At 47.0% G+C, this 19,701-nt stretch overlaps 1 protein-coding gene across 7 annotated transcripts in view; it reads left to right on the top strand.

Moving 5' to 3' along the window:
* LOC139059125 (histone-lysine N-methyltransferase 2C-like) overlaps positions 1-19,701 on the top strand; it is a 243,738-nt gene that overhangs the window by 10,127 nt on the left and 213,910 nt on the right. For all 7 annotated transcript variants that reach the window (XM_070537047.1, XM_070537052.1, XM_070537053.1 and 4 more), the window contains exons 3-11: positions 369-559; positions 2,219-2,285; positions 6,592-6,810; positions 7,314-7,429; positions 7,797-7,906; positions 14,206-14,310; positions 14,424-14,481; positions 15,111-15,288; positions 15,822-15,936. In XM_070537047.1, coding sequence (XP_070393148.1) covers positions 369-559; positions 2,219-2,285; positions 6,592-6,810; positions 7,314-7,429; positions 7,797-7,906; positions 14,206-14,310; positions 14,424-14,481; positions 15,111-15,288; positions 15,822-15,936 — 1,159 coding nt within the window. The remainder of the gene's footprint in view (positions 1-368; positions 560-2,218; positions 2,286-6,591; positions 6,811-7,313; positions 7,430-7,796; positions 7,907-14,205; positions 14,311-14,423; positions 14,482-15,110; positions 15,289-15,821; positions 15,937-19,701) is intronic.

Genomic DNA, 19,701 nt, shown 5'->3' on the forward strand with positions numbered 1-19,701 from the left:
ATTGCTACTGTTTCCAATTAGTTTTTCTGTTCTGCTCGCCCTCTGTTTTAGCTGTTGTATTCTCAGTGCCTTGGCTTGCTCTCAGCATTCTGTCATCGGTTCCTAGTTAGGAATTTATATAGAAAAATTCGCAAATGGTGTCAGGGATATGAATAATTAGTTACAGTGAGCACTCTTCATCAAAGTCACATCAGATTCCCCACTTCCAGATGTTCTAAAGGGTAGTTGAACCAATCTCTAGAAAGCCACCTTGGCTGTTTCATGTATGAGACTTCAGCACTGGTTTAGCTTGCACTAAACTAATAATTTAGTGCCATTTCAAAGAACAGGTGACAAACTTGACTGAGATGTGTTTGTGCCTGTTCCAGTCATAGCTTCCCTGGCCGGCCCAGGGTGCGATCACGGAAGCCGAGCTTGCTGTCGCTGGCAGGCAGCAGCGGCCAAACGCCACCTGGTGGTTCCTTGTTGGACCAGCCTCCGGCCTCCTATGATATGGAGCTGGAGCATTCAGCGCAACCCCCGCTGACGCCTCAAGCCAGCATGTCCATGTCTGACAGTGGTACGTGTGCTATGGCACTTGAGAAGTGCGCTAAAGCAGGTTCTTCAAACGCTAGAAGGGCTAAGCTTTGAGTTGTACATGTTGAATTGCAGCGCGCTACTGAGCAACAGCATACAACACGTGAACAAGCGCTTCTCCATGTGTTGTGGGTGTCCTTTATGTGCATTGTTGTACTCAGTTGTACCGTCCATGGTGGCTGCATTTCAGTGGGGGCAAAAACCCTCGCATAGTTAGATTTAAATGCAAGTTAAAAAAATTATCTGGTGATTACGATACTCCCTAATGCGAAATTTGAACGTAGCTCTATACGTGTTTTCGGTTCATGATATATTGGCTGAAGCAGACAATCGATCTCTTGCGGCACATTGCAAATGGAGCGAAGTGTGCCGTGACTGCATCGCTAATCTGGAGATCAGGAGAGCAAATGCGTAGGTGACGCGTAGGCGCGATTCACATCTGCTGCTGACAGATCTCCCAGACGATGCGCACTGCTCTGTACGCTACGCTGTTAGGAATTCTGTGTCTCTCTCTAAAGTGTGAAAGTGTGATGACAATTAATTTGTAGGGCAATGAGTGACTGTAAAGTCTGTTTCTTGGCATTAGAGCACAGAAAGGATAAGCTGTAACTGCATGAAGACAGTGACAATCTGATGTTCTTGATTTTTGCTGGGTAAAGTGATCCTCCACTGGGCAGCATGCAGCCCATGACATCTTCCAGTCATGTTTTACTTGCAGGCAGTCATGGGTAGAAGGGGACAGAAAGTTGGGCATGTTAAAAGTGTGATTATCATAGAGGCTCATAGGAAAACCATTTGCCATTGTTATTTGCTTGCTTGCCTATTCCATTTCACTCTTGGTATGTTTGCTAGTGGTGTGGGGATAGCTAAATGTTAGCTCAAATCAAATGCGTGTCCTTTTGCAGCCTAATAAGAAGTCAAAATTCAGTACTGAACTTTTTTCTGTGAGGTTGCAGTTATTAGTATTGTTAATTTGGGCCACACAATTGCAGAAAAGTTGTAGCAGAGCATTATATGATCAACACTGCAATTCATGATGCAAAGCTGTGTGAACTACTTCATAGAATCTATGCATGACTAAATTACATTTGGTATTTTACGGTGAATAACTGTTAAAAGTTCATTACACATTTTTCATTATCTCTGCTGTGTCTGTGAAGCAGGTGAATTGACTTAGTTGACTGTGCTGCAATGTGTAACAGTGTGGTTAATGTGTGTTTACTTAAACATTTTAAAGACTTAAAGCTTGCTTTTGCTATTATCTACCGTATCTTCCGGTAGATAAGTCGCACTCACCTAAGTGCAGCCACTTCTGCAGAAAAGTTAATGTATCAGTCACATCTTTGCATAAGATGAATGTGTTTCACGCATTTCAGGTTCCCATACAAGTCTCCTCGTCACAAAATGCTGTACTTACCCAATTCTGATGCGCTCAGCTACTACACACTGCTGATATGCCGTAGATTTTGGGTACCCAAGTCATGAGGCAGCCGATATCAAAAGTGAACGAGAGATATGTGTTGTTTGGGTTAAGTTTTACAGTGGGGGTATATAAAAGCTAAAAGTTGTTTGTCTCTTAATTAAACATGTTCCTCATTGGCAGGCATGTGATTCTTTGTTCTGTCGCTTCTGTTTACTGCAGCACATTATGATCAACCTGGTCATGGAGAATCTCCGCATGAGAAGCAAGACGAGATGTCACCAGAAGGGTGAGTACCGTGCACTGAAGCACGCACTACAATATTAAAATAGAAAAAGAACAATCTCATTGCTTTGCTTCTGAATTTGCTGCTTAGTTGTTTCTTATGCAGTCCTGCTAGAAATCAGACTTGTATGTAACGAGTTACATGTAACTAATTAATTGTAATCAACTACATATTTAGTTTTGTAGATAATCTATTACTTTGTATTGTGGGGTAACATTCACTGTAATTCAATTACCTTTTTCAGTAAGAAATTGCATGTAACCAGTTGCATTATTGAGAAAACAAGCCTGTAACAGGTGACGCAGTATGGAGCACGGAAAACACTCGAAAGCGAAACGATCTGTGAAAGTGGTCGACCGAGAATACTGCCCCAACACGCATGGCTAGCACGAAAGTATACCCAGAAATCCAACCAATCAGCCACTGAGAGGCCTGCAGACTGTATCAGACATGTGCGTTCACACGTGCAGTTCGGAGATTTGTTTACACGCAAGTACACAAGACTTCTCAAGCGCGTGCCATTGAGTTTCCGGTTTCCCACGGATCGTACTGTCGTGTCGACATTGCTGAATGCCACCTCAGACAAGGGCGATGCCAAAGATTCTGCCGTGCTTGTGCCCACGTTGGTGCACGTGCTGCATTGCATCGATAACAGGAAATTCGTCTGTGCAGGCAATGCCAATGTAGGTGACCTCCTTGCAGACATCGCTGCACTTGAAAGACAGCTCTTGCGGTGTGGTTCAGAGAAAGTCCGTAAGAAATTGACCAGTTTATGCAAATTCTGTAAGTGGTGAAAGAACGTTTTAACATGCCGGCTGGCGCAGATCACGGTACACTGTATGCTAAATCTCTCCAATAAAGCGCGATTGCCACCTGCAGTGCAGTGTTCTTTTCGAATTTACTTTCTTGGCGGTTTTGGTTTCTGAGTTATGCAGAGTATTAGTTTACAGCTTAAATATTAGCTCCTCACAATTCTTGTGCGTGACATAACTTTTGTTGGTTGGATTATACAATGCCCAGATTATATGGTATGTTCGCATGGTTCTGAGAAAGTTGTATTATGGGGGTTCCTCTGTACAGTTGAACCCACTTATAACAACATTCAAGTGCCATGAAATTTCTATTGCTATAACTGGGTTGCAAGAAAAAAGAAAAATCAAAATGGGGGATGGCATAGCTGTTCCGAGAAAAATATAATGACGGGTAGGCCAGTTCTCCTCCCCACCACCTTTCTCCATCTGGCTTCTTATCGTGTTAACTTGTTTGACTCTGCTTCCTGCGCATTCCAATCGCATGTCCAATCGCGTGTTGTTAACAAGCCGCTGCTGTCGGCATTCAAGAATGGCACTGCTATAGCGAAGCAAGGTTTGGGTACGGGCCAGTTGGTATTCCGTTGTTTGAAACAGGTGCCAAAAGAACGATGAAGAAGGTACCTTGTCTATGTATGCGCTGTAAGTGATGTGTGAAACACTGCTATACCAACTGCAAAGAGGAGTCACGGGCGGCACGTAACATACGAGCTCTGCTGAAGCATCTCTTTGGTGGCCCCAAAAGGCACCTTTTAAAAAATATGAGAAGGTTGTTGGGGCAGCATCTCAGCTTGAGAAATCCAGAGGAAACGCTGGGACGAGATCGCCACAAGCATCTTGTCACGTACTTCCGTGTGGCTTGCAGGAGAAAACCGCATGTCCGTCAGCTTTGCTTCCTTTACGCGAAGCTTGCTGACATCTTTCTCCAAGGCATCCAGGTGCTCCACGTAGTGAAGTGGAAGGTCCCTCGCTCAGTCCGCGTGATTCAGCCCCCATGAGGGACTGAATCAACTACAGGACCTCCTCCAGGGACAGTGTTGAGACAGCCTGCCCTACTGCATCAGCGCTGCCATCATGGCTGTCACTGTCGCTATCCGATGCTAACACATTCACGGCGATCGCCTCATCAGTTTGAAGCACTTTGTTTCCAAACCTATAGCAATGCGCTTTCATTTCACTGGCAACATCGTGCATTGCCGATGATCAGCGGGTGGATCGTCCATGTTCCATTTCGGCAGCGAGCCAAACGAGGCTGATAAACTACGTGGCGAGGAACGACTTCGACGCAACGAACAAAGATACGCACGAGCGACTTAATATGTTCGCATATTATCACTGCGCTTAATAATGGACCCAGAGCAAGCATCATGGCATCAAGTAGCTACGATCTTGTGTGCAAGGTGTTCTAATGTTACAACAGTGCCCATCCCTCTAATGCGCATATTGAGCGAGTTTTCAGTATTGTCACTGTTGTCCTTACAAGAAAACGAGGGAAGATGGCTGATAAAAATTTTGAAATGCAGTTGATAGAAAGTTATGAACATGTGAACAGCTGCAGAGAACACACTGATAGAACCAAGCCAGCTTTTTTTTTCTGTATTTGTGTGATTTTATAGTAAAGGTTGGGTGGAAAGTAATGTCAAGTATGTGGTGTCTCAAACATGCTCTTGGGACTTAATAATGACAACACAGTAACGCAAACAATCAAAATGGCATTACACCTTTCATACACTAATGCCTGCTAGACAAATTACTACCCATAGAACGTGCTGATGGGCATGCGAAAAATTGAGGAAGTCTGGTTCATCACGACCAGATAGCGAGAGAACATGTGCGCTGCCATGCTGGACACCAACGCCTAATCGTTTGCATGTACGGTCCCACAGACGGTGGCGCATTAGAACAATTCTGTTCGTCCATTCTGGTGTTCTGTTCCTAAGCCTTTCACAGGACAGTCCCGCGAACACTGGGTGAGCGCAAACAACGTCTTTTTCGTTTGCCGAACCCAAGCCAAGGAGGAAGAGCCCATTCCCCTTTGCGCCCAAGTAATTCCTCCGCTAGGTGGCGTTAGCTGCACAACACTTGTGCCATTTCTTCTGATGTGCTGCAACCAGACCGACCTCCTATGTAGAGAAGCTAGATTACAGGAGACGCGAAAGCCATATTGGGAAAACGACATCAGGGGGTGCGGGAGAGTTGAGCATCTCCACATGTAATGAATGATTGCATTTTAGTACCATATTTACATGATTGTAAGTCGACTCAAATGTAAGTCAACCCCCCCATATGGCAAGTGACAGGAAAAAAAAAAGAAAGAAAGAAGAGCATACCCGCAGGTGCATTCCATAACGAAAATTTATTTGTAGCTGGCATGGTCACTGGACTACTCCTCCTCGCTAGTGCTGCCATCGTCATTGCTGCTACGGTCCCACAGCACGTCGCCATCCAGCGAAATTCTGCATTTGCATACATAGGTGCATTTGCATACATACATAAGTCCTCACCGAAAACACCCAACGACACAGAGCCGTCAGGGGGGCTCTTTTGACATGTCTGGTTGGCGTAAGTTGGCGGTCCTCTGTCACCAGCCACTCGTACTCACGGCGGAGCAGGTCCTTAAAAGGTGAAGATTCATCCAGGCTTGTCTCATGACCATGTCACAGGTCACTCACAGAGACCGATCACGCATTTCGGCGACATACATCGCAAGCTTGGCCTTCAGCTCCGGAAAGCGTCCCAACTTAGGCCTGCGGAAACCTGTTCGCTTGCTGTCACAGGGGAAAATTTTGCTTCGCTGCCGTCGTCACTCTCGCACCACCCATTAAGAAACACCAAACTTGCGGCCCGTTGTGCAGTTATTTGTTTCTTCAGTGTAAAGGATGGCAGCCCTCTTTAACGCCGCTCTGAACGAGCGCCGATGTTTAGTGGACTCGGAGCATTTGTGATGACTGAGGAAGCATGGAAGTAGCACATGGCTGGCAGTCAGATGAACGCATGAAACTAAAGAGCTACGGGGAAAGAGAAATGTGTGCCGCGAGCGATGTCTGCTCTTCTACGAACTATCGATACTCCCCGCAAGCGCCACTGTTCTGAGGGTGCCGTTGCAAATGGAACAGTGGCACTTTCATGAACTATCGACACCCCCACCTGAGTGCTGTGTGCGCTGTAAAACTCTAAAAAATGTTGAAAAACCCTCCCAAAAAGCGAAAAAACACACGGGATAGCAGAAAGCTACAGGTAGGGCTGTAGGGCAAACATAAAATTGGAACTACGTTGTAGCTCCCCTGATATCCTGTTGGTCTCGCTTTTTCTTGTGGTGCCATCTTTGCTTACGTCTGTAAGTCTACCCCCCCATTTCACATTTTCAAATTAAAAAAAAAAGAGGTCGACTTACAATCTGGTAAATACCCTATTTGCTCAGTTGCTTTTACGGCCTACTGCGCATACATGCATGTGCTGTGCTACAACAGCCTTTTTTTTTTTCTTTGTCAAAAATGCAGATCTGAGCGTGTGTGTGCACTGTGCAACCTGGGCGAGAGCAGCTCCATGGGTCAGGGCAAGCTGGTGCGCTTCGAGCCCACCCTAGGCTTCCAGCCATTCCGCAGGGCGGCCAAGCTGGTGCAGCGGGGGGCCTTGTCCACCGAGGATCGCACCCCCACCTTGCAAGGGAGCACCACGCCCCCTGTGCGTCGAGGTGGAAAGGGGCTCCGGCTATCCAGGTATGTATCGTCTCTGCAACTGCTGAAGTGGATCAGTTGGCTGTGGCATTCTGCTGCTGAGCACGAGGGAAGGGCAGCTCTCTGCAACCAGAATGCAACCAGGGCAGCTCTTTGGCTGCCCTGGTTGCATTCTGATGCGGGTAGAATGCAAAAATGCTCATGCGTTACTTTGATTTAGGCACACAATAAAGGCACACTAAAGCGAAAAATGAATTGAGCGATATTAGTAAATTTCACTTTTACAGTCCCAAATAAAAGCCACTCCTATGTGAGAGGAGGCTTAATAAACCAGAAAAGAAGATAAACTAGAAAATAGAGTTTTGAAGGAACACTGTATCAGTCTAAACTGCTCTGGTGTTTTTCTTTACTGTCTCTTTATGGCGTGATGCGTAAGAAAGAAAGGATGATGCGAGCAGTCTCTTGTTCTTGTTAGGCTTACCATGTTTTGAAGCTTTTCATAGACAGTTGCGCTGGTATCATCTTGGTGTTTTTTTGTATTGCAGGGGGAAGCCTCTCTCTCGACTGTCTGCCGAGTTCAAGCCTCCAAATAGCTCTGAAGAGATGCTGACAGTGGGCTTTGCAGAAGAACCTGATGTTGGGGCAATATTTGAGCCTTCAGGTATGGGAATAGCAAGACTTGAAAGCGGGCTTTTGCCGAATAACATATAGCTGAGTTGAGATGCTGGGCTGGTATAATGCATGAATTCCTTTTGCTTGATTCTATTCCTTAGCCAACATTGACAACGGTGATAAGATCGGTGCTGATTGGACCATTGACAGTGCGCAAAGCTTTAATTGGAAAAAAGCAAGCTTTATGTGCGCAGCTAAAATCTAAAAGAATAATTTGTTGAAAATGTACCAAATCATTAGTGCGGTTGTGAAGAGAGATTATAGGTTGACATTGTAACTGCTCCGTAGTGTCTCGTGGTGCATTTTGCCACGTCATTGTAGCATTCATGTGCAGCAGTCATGATGTTCTCTTTCAGGCCATACGTATGTTCACCGAAACTGTGCCGCATGGTCGGAAGGTGTTTGCCCTGGAGAAGATGACAGCCTCATTCACGTTGACAAAGCTGTCTTCTATGGAATGTCTCAGGTATGAGTTGGCTTTAATTAAGGTTAAATTGTTCATTTTCAAGGTGGTATTTATTTTGTGCTCTTGATGATGGTGTGTTCATCCATGATGTGCTAGAAAGCAGTCGTGTCGTCACGGCAGATGGGACAGAATAGAAAACTTGTAATTGTCGTCACCTGCGATTTACGGGCTTCAATCTTGGGTGCTTAAAACCTGAACATGTCGTCATTGGTTTCTCATGTTTTCTGTTATTGGGTCAGCTACATTTGCTTGGGGTGTTTAGTGACGCTCGGAAAGTTTAAATTCTTTCGAAAGAAAGAGCCCCGGAGAGCAAGCTTGAGTGTCTTGCACATTCAAGTATTCTGGACGGAGCACCTGGTTTCACCTAGAGTCAATTGATCTTTACAAAATACAGTCGACTCTTTACAATGGACCCCGATAATCTGACAAAATATGTCCGTTTTATCTGAAGTCTGTAATATCCGAAACGTCTCACTTCCGAAACTTTGGTCGCGATGTGTAACAACGTTATTGCGAAGAGTGAATGACGAACGTCTAAAGTAATAAACAAACAAAAAGTCGCAGTTTCACCTGAGATGCAAAGCATCGATTGCAATATCAAATTAGTAGACAGCTATGCGAAGTAAGGATGGTAGTTTTATCGTCCGTATGAAGTAGTAAACACTTGCTTACTAACTAAATGAACAAGCACAGCGTCACGCGTGAACACGAACATATCTCGCTCGACAACCACAGAAAGTTGCTGTCAAAATTCTGCAGTGAGGAAGCACGGTAGCAGCAGCGAGCGAATTGACCTTTGTGCTGTCTCTCGCTTCAATGTGAACTAAATGTAGAAAGCACAGTGCATACCAAGCTACTGGCACTGGGTGCACTTTGTCCACATTGCAGATTGCTTTCAAGATGTGGTAGCCATGCCATAAGCGGCAGCTTCCGAAGTAGACCCCCCCCTCCCCCCCCACTTTTCCTCGCCTCCTCCTCGTACCTTGTGCACGAAAGAAGATTACACGCTTCCGCCCTGCCTTCTTCCAACGCACGTGCGTGATATTGAGCCGCGATCGTCGGCTGACCCTCGCAAGTCGTCAGCCCTTGTCGACACGGCAAAAATCCATTTTATGCGATAGATTTTGACAAAAATTGCCACTAATTTCATACGCTGTAGCCAATAGTCCATTAAAAGTGAACTTCGTTGCATTAATAAAATAGGTAGAGCAATCTAATGTTGAAATATGGTCCATTATATCTGGAAGTCTGTTGTATGCGGGTACTTTGTAACGAGCATAGACTGTTGTGCTCACCTACATCACTGGAAGCCCAAAAATTTCAGCAAACGATTATCCATCCGAATTCTTCAATTTCAGCAATGGCACCAACTATTTCACTAATTACTGGCAACGTTAGCCTTGATGCTACAACATAGCGTTGGATAGTTTGCTAGTCGGGCACAGTGGCCCTCTTCGATTGTGAGTCCCTGACATTCCCGGACTGCTTGGAACTGCTGTGCTGCATTCGATTTTGCTCGGACAGCTTCGGAAGCTCTGCCCACTAGCGTGAGAGTTGTGAGAAGGTCGTTCGTTTTTTCACAAGCCACAAGTTTTGGACTGCCTAGAGTCTGTTAGAGCTGTCAGATTTTTGCTCAGACAAGTGCAAATAGCTAGCAGGCAACATATGAAAAAGATATGTACAGTGTCTGCCGCCACATTATGAAAGATTCAATGTGCTTCTGCGTACTTTGCACGTTTCAGATGGCAGCTATTGTACACTCAACTATCACGTGTCGTACATCAGTGCTTTGTGTGCAGTCACGTGGCCTTCTCATGAGCTGTGTAATTCTGCATCTTTAGTTTTCGTGTTTTATTTAAGATACAAGCACAGTGATCAGGTACACATGCTTGCTTTTCTTGATGTGTTTCGCGAAATTTGTCGTGCTCATTACTGTGTGTGTAGTAAACGGGTGGATTTCACCTTTCAGATGAGTGAAACTGGTGTGTAAGGAAGCATATCCTTCTGCATAGTATGTGGCTGTTTCTCTCTGGTAGCTGGGATGGTATACAATCAAAGCTTCACCTATTACCGTAAAAACCCGCGTATAATATGAACCCGAATATAATACGAGGTGAAATTTCTGGGACGAGAAATGGAAAAAAAAAAGTTTTACCCGCGTATAATACGAGTGACAGAAACTCGGGGAAAACATTTATTTAAATCGGACTCAGCACTTCATTCACTGTTGTCCTCTGCTGCGCTTGCATCGGACAATTCCTTGTCTGACATATCCTCCCAGAGGTACTCGTCCTCGGTGCCATCGAGCACGCTCGAGATCCCGCACTTTTTGAAAGCGCGACGCACAAGGTCTTCTGGGATGCTCGCCCATGCGTCCACGATCCACTTGCACAGCGTGGCTGGCGATGCCCGCTTCAGCCGCCCAGTCGGCATCACTGCAGGTTCACCTGACCGCATCCACTCTGCGTAGCACCGCTTCACCGCGTCCTTGAAAGGCTTGTTGACGCAAACATCTAGAGGCTGCAGCTGAGACGTCATCCCACCCGGGATAACGACGAGTTCAGTATTACAATCACGCAACAGCTTTTTCACCGAGTCGGCCAAATGGCCATGAAACGCGTCCAGCACGAGGATGGACGGGAGCGACAACAGTGCACCGGGCCGCATACACCAAACGGACTTTATCCAGTCGAGCACAAGACTCTCATTCATCCACCCTTTCTCATGGCATTTAACGATGACATTTTTCGGCAGCTCACCTTTCGGCATTGTCTTGCGCTTGAAGGTGACATAGGGCGGGAGCTTGCGGCCATCTGCAGTGCATGACAACATGACAGTAACACGCGTCTTCTCGTTCCCAGTGGACCGGACACAAACTTGTTTCGAGCCCTTTTCGTGCACGGTGAGGGGCGATGGCATATCCAGATAAACTGGTGTTCGGTCAGCATTGCCGATTTGCCCTAGCTGAAAGTTCTTCAACTTGCGCAACGAAATAATGTGGTGCTGGAAAGCCACCACTAACTCTTCAAACGATTCCGGCAGCTTTTGCGAAATTGAAGTTCTCCAGCGCAATGAAAATCCTGCGCGGCACATATACTGATAAATCCAATGCTTGCTTGCTTTGAAGGTGGAGCTCGTTAGGCCTTTTTCTCTCGCAAGCTCCCTAGCTTTTGCCTGCATGAGCTCCACGCTCACAGCAAGATGCGCGGCTCGCTGTTCTCGGACAAATTCTGTCAGTTTGCGTTCAATTTCCGGGAATGTCCCATTCTTCGGGCCGCGAAAGCTTCTTCGCGGTCTCACGTTTCTCAATACCCTGGAAGGCCTCATTGCTGTCAGCGTCGCTGTGAGGTGCGACGTACCTGCGGAGGAGGTCCAGAGCCACGACGGCTTCTCCAAAGCTAGGATTTGGCAACTCCCCGGCATCATGCGGCTTGTGCTCCATGTCGTCACCACGCCACGGCAATGGCAACGGACGAACGAATATCCGCGAAAAATTTTGCCCTCTTTGGCGTAATCATGCTAACGTGCTAACGATTGTTTAGTATTGCTGCGGAGTGCGTGCGTCCGAGCAGCCTGGTTGCGCGCAGCGCGGCGTGGGAGAAACGTAAACAAGAGAGGAGAGCAGGCCCGATAGGCGGAGCAACGCCATGAGCAACGCCAACTTCCGGTTTCACTTTAGCTTCACAAAGAGTGACGTCAGGGCCTCTCCTGAGTTTCCTTCCTCCGTGAGTCGACCCGTCCAACAACAGTGTGGTGACCGTAATTACAGTGATGATAGTCAGATCATTTTTCACGAATGGCCACTTAGTGGCGGCCTCATGCGGCCTCTCGAACTGGCATGCGGCTTCTTGCAGCTAGTTCCAAAGCCAAGCCCGGCCAAGCCCAGCCAAAATTCGTCAAAAGCCAAAATGGCGGTTGGAGTGCGTTGTCTACTTTAGCCCAGGCGGGTTCGGGGTGCTAAGTTGCGACGTATCATGCGGGAACGTTTTCACAGCTACTACGTAACAGCGGGGTTCCTTATACATTGGATCCTATGGAAGCTATGCCGGGACCAGATGAAAACGACGTAGCAGCCGGGAAAACGCAGCAGTGAGGAAAACGTAACAGCGGGGTTCTACTGTATTTATCTTTTCAAGATACTCTTATCACCGAAACAACGCCTACTGACAATACAGCTACCGCTGTAGGCACAGTGGGCCACAAACAGTGCCTTCATTCAGAAGAAGTGTCGGACGTTCAAAAGTCCATATTATTTTTTGCAAACAAATGTCGCAAGTCATTTGTGCCACAGAAGGGTCTTCGATGTACTGATTGCTAAGAACAATGCTAAGCCTAAATCCCGATTTCAGTTGGCATGCAGCGGGGCCCCACATATTCATCGAAATGCTTGTTTTCGTGTTTTTATTACAGAACCAACACAGTGTGATGGCACACCAGCCTGTATCGAAACTGCTGACACTGACATGAATGAACCATAGATAATGCATGAATGCACTTCACGTCTCTATTACAATGTGCCAATTTCTCCATCTGTCCACCACAAGGGTCGGCCAGGCACTCCCTGCTTAATAGGGCAATGGCTATCTGCTTGCAGAACACAGTTGATTCCCGCTCACGTGTTATAAGCTGCGCTTGCGAGCACAAATTAAATGTTACCGGCATGGCTACCACAAGCCCACAAGTCATACAATGATGAGCCTTGTGTGCCGCTGCTGCAAGGATCTCTTGTTGCTTGCAGACTACTGAAGTGCCGGTTTGGTATGCAGTGGCTTCATTAAATATAATATGCAATGCAAAATTAGTTCTTTAAATTGATAAATTGTGGATGTTAATAGGGAAAAACGGCGTAGTGTCGAATTTGTTCTGACTGTTCGTCAAACCCTAAGATGCTGTTCGTGGAACCTCTGGGTTCCACGGAACTCAGTTTGAGAACCCTTGCTCTAGAGCGCATGTTTTTGTTCTTTGGATAGGGCTAGTTATCTGCTGTTCTTTTCAGTTCTCGCTTCTTGGCAGTTCACTCTTTCTTGCTCTGCCGTCAAGGCATAGATGTAATGAAAGGTTCTAGATGGTGTATCATGTCCTGCTGGCTGCACGTAGCAACTTTCATTGTGTTCAAGCTCCACAGGAGCATTTAGTTTTCCTGTAGCATATTTGGACTCGCAATTTGTAATTGTAATAGACCGATTTCATGTTGAGTTTCACTAAGCCGCAAAAGCGTACTGTCTGCCGCACTTGCCTGCCGCGGCAGTTCAAAAGTCCCATGTCCCCGTGTCGAATAGGTCGTCGAGCAGCACTGTTCTTTCTCATTGCTGTGTATAGCTGCGCACAAGCAGTGGCTCACTATCACACTTCACCACTGACCTCTCTCTCCTGAACGTGCCGAACTTGGCGGGGCCTCCGAGATCTCCCTGGCGTAGTCTTGAGTACATGCGCGAACATGCATGAGTTGCGCCATGCTGTGCGAAAGATTAGTGCATTCACTCCCCTCTTTCTCAATGGTGCGCCATGCAGGTAGCTGCAGGTGGGCCTGGCCTCTGAGATTTCCCCGGCGCAATCTCGGGGGTCGTACCCATGCTATGCATTCACTTCTCCCTCTATCCGTGACGCGCCGCATGGGCTGGCAGCTGGGTGCGACCCTGTGATAGCATTGCGCCAGCGCAATTTCCGAAGCCACGAGCTGAAGTTTGCCTGCCTCCTCGATCACATAGCGGAGTGCGGTGTTGTGTGTTGAGTGCTGCTCGACTGCAACGAGCCAAGTGGAAAGCGGGGGGAAAAGACAGTCGCAATGAAACAGAAGGCGGCTATCTAAAAGCTGTCACGTCAGATGCCATGAAGTTGTTTGTTGCACACGCTGAAGATTCTTTTGTTGATGTTTTATTCAAATTGCATTGCATGCGTGGCCATGTAGTGGTTCTGCAGGCTGCAAAGCCGTCTTCTTATTTCCGTGTTTACAATTTTGTGCACTCTATTGGGCATATATTGCAGAAGTGGCAATACTGGATGTAATGAAGTAATTTCGGCTCTCCCATCATTGTTGTTATAACAAGGTTCGAGTGTACTAACTTCAAATGATAATAGTTGGAAGTTAGTGCCCTGTCTGTGTTCATGCTCCCTTCTACCTTCTCATCTTATTTGCGCAATACTACTATTCTCAAAGCGATGAGTGATATTCGATGTAAGTGTGTGTTAGGTGAGTGAGAGGGTGTAGCTCTGAGCTTAAAGTGAAGATTTTTTGCATTGAATGTTTGTAATGTGTGTATTTCTAAATTTTTCTAAGTGTTTCTTCATTTACTTTGCAGATTTGTAGTGGGTGTCAAAAGTATGGAGCAAGTATTCGGTGCCACTTACCAGACTGTGGCATGATCTTTCATTTCCCTTGTGCAGCAGCCTATGGTTGTTTTCAAGTAAGTATGGCCTGTTTCTTTCGTTTTACTTTTTATACGTGTGGTCATGCATTGCACTGCGTAAAATATTTGCTCACGTCTGTGTGAACTCATTCTTACTTTCTTCCCTTCAGGACATGAAGGCCCTGATACTTCTCTGCCCGTCCCATGCTGACAAAGCCGTGTCCTACGGTGCGTATTGCAGTAGTTTTGTGACTTCGGGCGTTTGGAGTAATATTTTTAGAGGGAGGTATCCATTGATGATAAAATAAGGAAAAAAGGTCTGTTGCATGAAAACAGGCATTGTGTGTGTCAGGAAGGTGGCTCCTGATTCGTGTTGTGTGTACGTGTGTTTATATGTGTGCATGCATTTTGCAGTGTTTTGTTTTGACTTTTCAGCATTTATCGATGGCCACCATTTGAACGTTGAACTAAACCTTGGTCACCTGCACCGTTGTCACACGTGACACTGCCATGCATCCATGCTATTCTGCTTGAAGGCCTGACAAAGCCTTTCATGTCAAATTTATTCACTCCATCCAAGTGTTGGTTCCTATCGCTACTTGCTACGCAAATATACTAGGCCTTGCCAGCTTTGTCGTCTCCCTCTGTCATAGTCATTGGTGCTATCCTCATTCTGAGAAGCAGACTGAATGCATATCCTCATGTATATTGTCCCCCCCTTCTTTGTTTTGGGAAGCTGATTTTCCCAAAGAAAGAAGACCAGGGTGGTATGAAGTAATGCGTGGTAGTTACTTCGATTTTGTAAATGCAAGGGGGCCCCCTTCGCTAACCGGCCGGGTGACTGCTTTGCGCTGCAGTGGGTTCGCAGGCCAACTGCCAGTCCTGTGAAGAGATGGTGTCCGTGCCTGAACTGCTCTTCTGCACCGTGTGCGGTGCCCACTACCATGGTTTCTGCCTGGATCCCTCTGTGGTCGTCACGCCAAGCTCTCGGCTCGGCTGGCAGTGTCCTGACTGCAAGACCTGTCAGTGCTGCAGGTGCGTGCGATATCTTAGTGTGCTTGAGCATGCAAAGCTGGACAAGGCAGTACACATGAAAATACATGATGCGAGAATATTCTGAAGGCTCGTGGTTGCCTTGTCTTGTCATGTGGTGCACCACTTCCCATTACTCTGCAAGAGAACGACTGTACAACATGTAATTTCTATGTGACTACCTTAATGAACTGAGTTGCAAAATGAAAGAAATAATGGCGTTATTTAATCAAAAACGTTATCATGTGAAACGGGTTTGAGACTTGTTTGTCTTAGCCAGAAATTTGCTTGTTTTGCATTTCTTAAGTTCCATCTTCATATAAAAATGTTACGTATGGACTTTCCAGTGTATTTTATGCTTATGGTAACTGTTCCCCCCTCCCCTTCCCCCAAATGAAAAGAAAAAAAGAAAGTAACACAGAGGACATGTCCTCTGCTCCTCACTTCTCTGAGAGAGTAATTGTATATTGCACAGGAAGTCGTGCTTCAGGCACCAACTAAGCCTCGGAGTTCACTCTTGTGTTTGTTGTGTTCAGGCAAACTGGCGATGATGCCCGGCTTCTGACGTGTGACGTCTGCGACAAGGCCTATCATGTCTACTGTGTGAAGCCAATGGTGGCCAATGTTCCAAAGCATGGCTGGAAGTGTCAGGTGAGTGCACTGGCAAAATAATTCATTGAAGAATGCCTTAAGACAAGCTGTCCAATGCTAGAATAGTTTAAAAACAAAGGCCTTAATTGACTTGGAATTCATATGGCAAATCAGTTCTGCAGAAGCCCGCAAGGTGGAGGAAAGTTCATGAAAGGGAAAAATTGTCATCTACCCGACTGTAGGATGAAGGTACAAAGGGAACCAATACGAGTTCCTTAGAAAGAAAGCTTCGCAGTTGAAGAAACGTTTGTCTGGGCCTGGGACTACCACCTTCTGGGGGCGGTCGCTTTACCATCTGAGCTAACGAGGAGGCTAGCAGATCTCAGGACAAGAGCACAGTGATTGCTGGACAAGGGCACAGTGATCTGCTAGTCTTAGGCTATCCGTTTGATCTCTCTCTGCCCAGCTTAGAGCAAGGAGGAGCACTCGGGCAGCATACAAAGGAAATTTTCATGAACCTTCCTCCACCTTGCAGGCTTCCGCAGAGCTGATTCACCACATTGTGTGTCCCTGTGCTTTAAACTGTTGATTACCGTAAAAACCCGCATATAAGTTTTTTTTCCTATTATTAGCGGCCCAAATTTTTGCCTCATACTATATGCGGATCCGAAAAAAAATTTCAGTCAGAAACTTGGGCTAGAAGTTTTGGTTTCTTTATTGCTGCGTGGCTATGGCTTGGTTTCCTTATTGCTGCGTGGCTACGGCTTGGTTTCATTCTTGCTGCATGACTACAGCATCGTTTCTTTATTGTTGAGTGCACACCTTGGCAGCACACATGCAAACCACGCTTCGCAGAGTACATTTTTTTTTATTCTGCATTGAAGGACCAAGATGTCCGGACCAAGAAAACAGTACTCAGCTACTTTCAAGAGAACGGTTATTTTAGCTGCATAGGACATTGGCAACAGTGTGGCCGGGAGGCAGTTTGGCGTCAACAAGGGAAGCATTCGCGGGTGGCGTCGACAGAAGAAAGCCCTTTTTACGTGCATCGGAATGCGAAAAAGCTTTCGTGGCCTAAAGAGTGGGACATTCCTAGAAATCGAACTCGCTCCGACGGAGTTCGTACGCCAAAAGCGAGCCGCGCACCTAACCGAGAGCGTGCAGCTTATGCAGGCAAAAGCTAAGGAGCTTGCAAAAGAAAAAGGGCTACCAAGCTCCGCCTTTAGAGCAAGCAAGCACTGGATTTATTGCTACATGTGCCATGCTGGATTTTCCTTATACTGCCGAATTTCGATTTCACAAAAGCTGCCCGAATCGTTTGAAGATCTGCTTGTGGCTTTCCACCGCCACATTATTTTGCTGCGCAAGTCCAAGAACTTCCAGCTAGGGCAAACCGGCAATGCTGACCAAGCGCCAGTTTATCTGGACATGCTATCGCCCCTTCCCGTGCACGAAAAGTTTATGTCCGGTCCACTGGCAATGAGAAAGTGCGAGTTGCCGTCATGTTGTCGTGCACGGCAGACGGATGTAAGCTCTCTCCCTATGTCGTCTTCAAGCGCAAGACACTGCCTAAACGGGAGGAGCTGCCAAAAAATGTGGTCATGAGATGCCATGAGAAAGGCTGGATGAATGAGAATCTTGTGCTCGACTGGATAAAGTCTGTCTGGTGTAGGCGGCCTGGCCCACTGTTGTCGTTCCCGTCCATCCTCGTGCTGTACACATTTAATTGCCATTTGGCCGACTCGATAAAGAAGCTGTTGCACGAATCCGGCACTGAACTCGTTGTTATCCTGGGTGGGATGATATTCCAGCTGCAGTCTTTAGATGTTTGCGTGAACAAGCCGGTCAACAACGCGGTCAAGTGGTGTTACGCAGATTGGATGCGCTCAGGTGAGCCTGCAGTGACGCCGACCGGGCGACTGAAGCCGGCTTCGCCAGCCACGCTATGCAAGTGGATTGTGGACGCATGGGCCAGCATACCAGAGGACCTTGTGCGTCGCGCATTCAAGTAGTGCGGCATCTTGAACGTGCTCGATGGCACAGAGGATGAGTACCTCTGGGAAGATATGTCCGAGAAGGAACTATCCGAAGAGAGCGCAGCTGAGGTAGACACCGATTGAAGTGCGGAGTGCAATTTAAATAAATGTTTTCCTCGAGTTTTCCTGACTCGTATTATATGCGGATACAGTCGACTCCCGTTAATACGAAGTTCACGGGGACCGCAAAAAACTTCGAATTAAACTAACTTCCAATTAAGCACAAAACACAAAAAACAGCACTTTATTTGTGTCGAAATCGAGTATTTTCTCTAAGAAAAATAGTCGGTCATCTTGCTTTGCTTCTTCTTGCCGAATCGCGCTGCTGAAAGCAAGTTCTGCAGGCTGTAGATGTGGTGGAATGCTTCTTCCGCGTTACCTTCAGCGGCAAAGAAGCGCTCCGCGAGAGCAAGGCCCGCAGCTACATCGGCAGCCTTAGGTTGCAGCTCGCCCTCAACATCTTCATCGCTTTCCTGGGTCGCTTCCTCGGGTCGAATAATCTCTACAATTTCGCTATCCGTCAGCGCACCGCACGTTTCGACGGCCTTGTCTACGGCGACGTAATCTTCAAAATTGACGTCCCCGAGAGCATCACCAAAATCAGTGCCGTCAAGCTCTCTTGTTGACGCTTCCTCCGTTGAAATTTCAGAGGCATCCTCCGAAGAAGCTGCCAACAAAACCGCAAGCCCTGAAGCAGTTTGTGATTGTTTCTTGCTTCACACGATCCCATGCTCGCGCCAACATGTGGATGGCACCAAGCAGGCTCACCTCGTACTTTGTGGAGCTATCCACACACAAAATCATGCGCTCGAGGAGGTGCCGCCTGTACAGGACTTTAACATTCTTGATGATGCCTTGGTCCATTGGCTGCAAAACAGCCGTAGTGTTTGCAGGCAAAAAATGCGAGGCGTATTGCACTCAAGGCTGGCACATTCACGTGAGCACTGCAGTGATCAACAAGGAACAACACCTTGCGGTTCGAAGCAGCAAACTTGTGGTCCAATTAGCTTATCCAGCTCTTGAAGATTTCGGCCGTCATCCACGCTTTTTTGTTCGCCTCATAGTCCACAGGCAGCGTCTTCACGCCTTTAAAACATCTCGGCTTTGCGGCTTTCCCGATCACAAGTAACCGACATCGTTCCGTGCCAGTCATGTTTGCCGCGATCAGCACCGACACTCTCTCCTTGCTGCATTTGCCCCCAGCACAGTCGTCGTCCTTGAATGTCAGGGTCTTCTCTGGTAGAAGCCGATAGAAGAGTGCAGTTTCATCTGCATTGAAGATGTCTTCCGGTCTGTATCCGGCGAGATATTCACGCAGCTTTCCGTCCTTCCACGTGGCGCATGTTTCCTGGTTAACGGATGCCTTTTCACCACACACGCTCTTGAAAATCAGGTCATGGTGATCTTTAAAGCGCGTCAGCCATCCATCTGACGAAACGAAGTCATCGATCCCCAACATTGCTGCAAGCGTTCGGGCTTTCATCGCAACGATGTCTCCGCTGAGAGGAAGTTTGTTGCCCCTGGCCTCCCTAATCCAAACCAGCAGAGCCTTCTCCAACTCTGGGTAAGCGCCGGTGCGCATTCGCTTCCGAGAAGTCTTGAACTTGTCGTTCTCAAATGCATCTATTATTGTGCGCTTGTTCTTGATGTAGTTTGAGAGCGTGTTCGGCTTGATGCCGTACTTCCGCACTATGTCTTGCTTGGCGGCACCTCCCTTCTCAACTTCCTTCAAAACCTCGACTTTCGTTGCCAGGTCGAGCGTGCGATAAGAGCCACGGTTTGCCATGGC

The sequence above is a fragment of the Dermacentor albipictus genome, chromosome 4 (genome assembly GCF_038994185.2).
Source record: "Dermacentor albipictus isolate Rhodes 1998 colony chromosome 4, USDA_Dalb.pri_finalv2, whole genome shotgun sequence".
Taxonomy (NCBI): Eukaryota; Metazoa; Arthropoda; class Arachnida; order Ixodida; family Ixodidae; genus Dermacentor; species Dermacentor albipictus.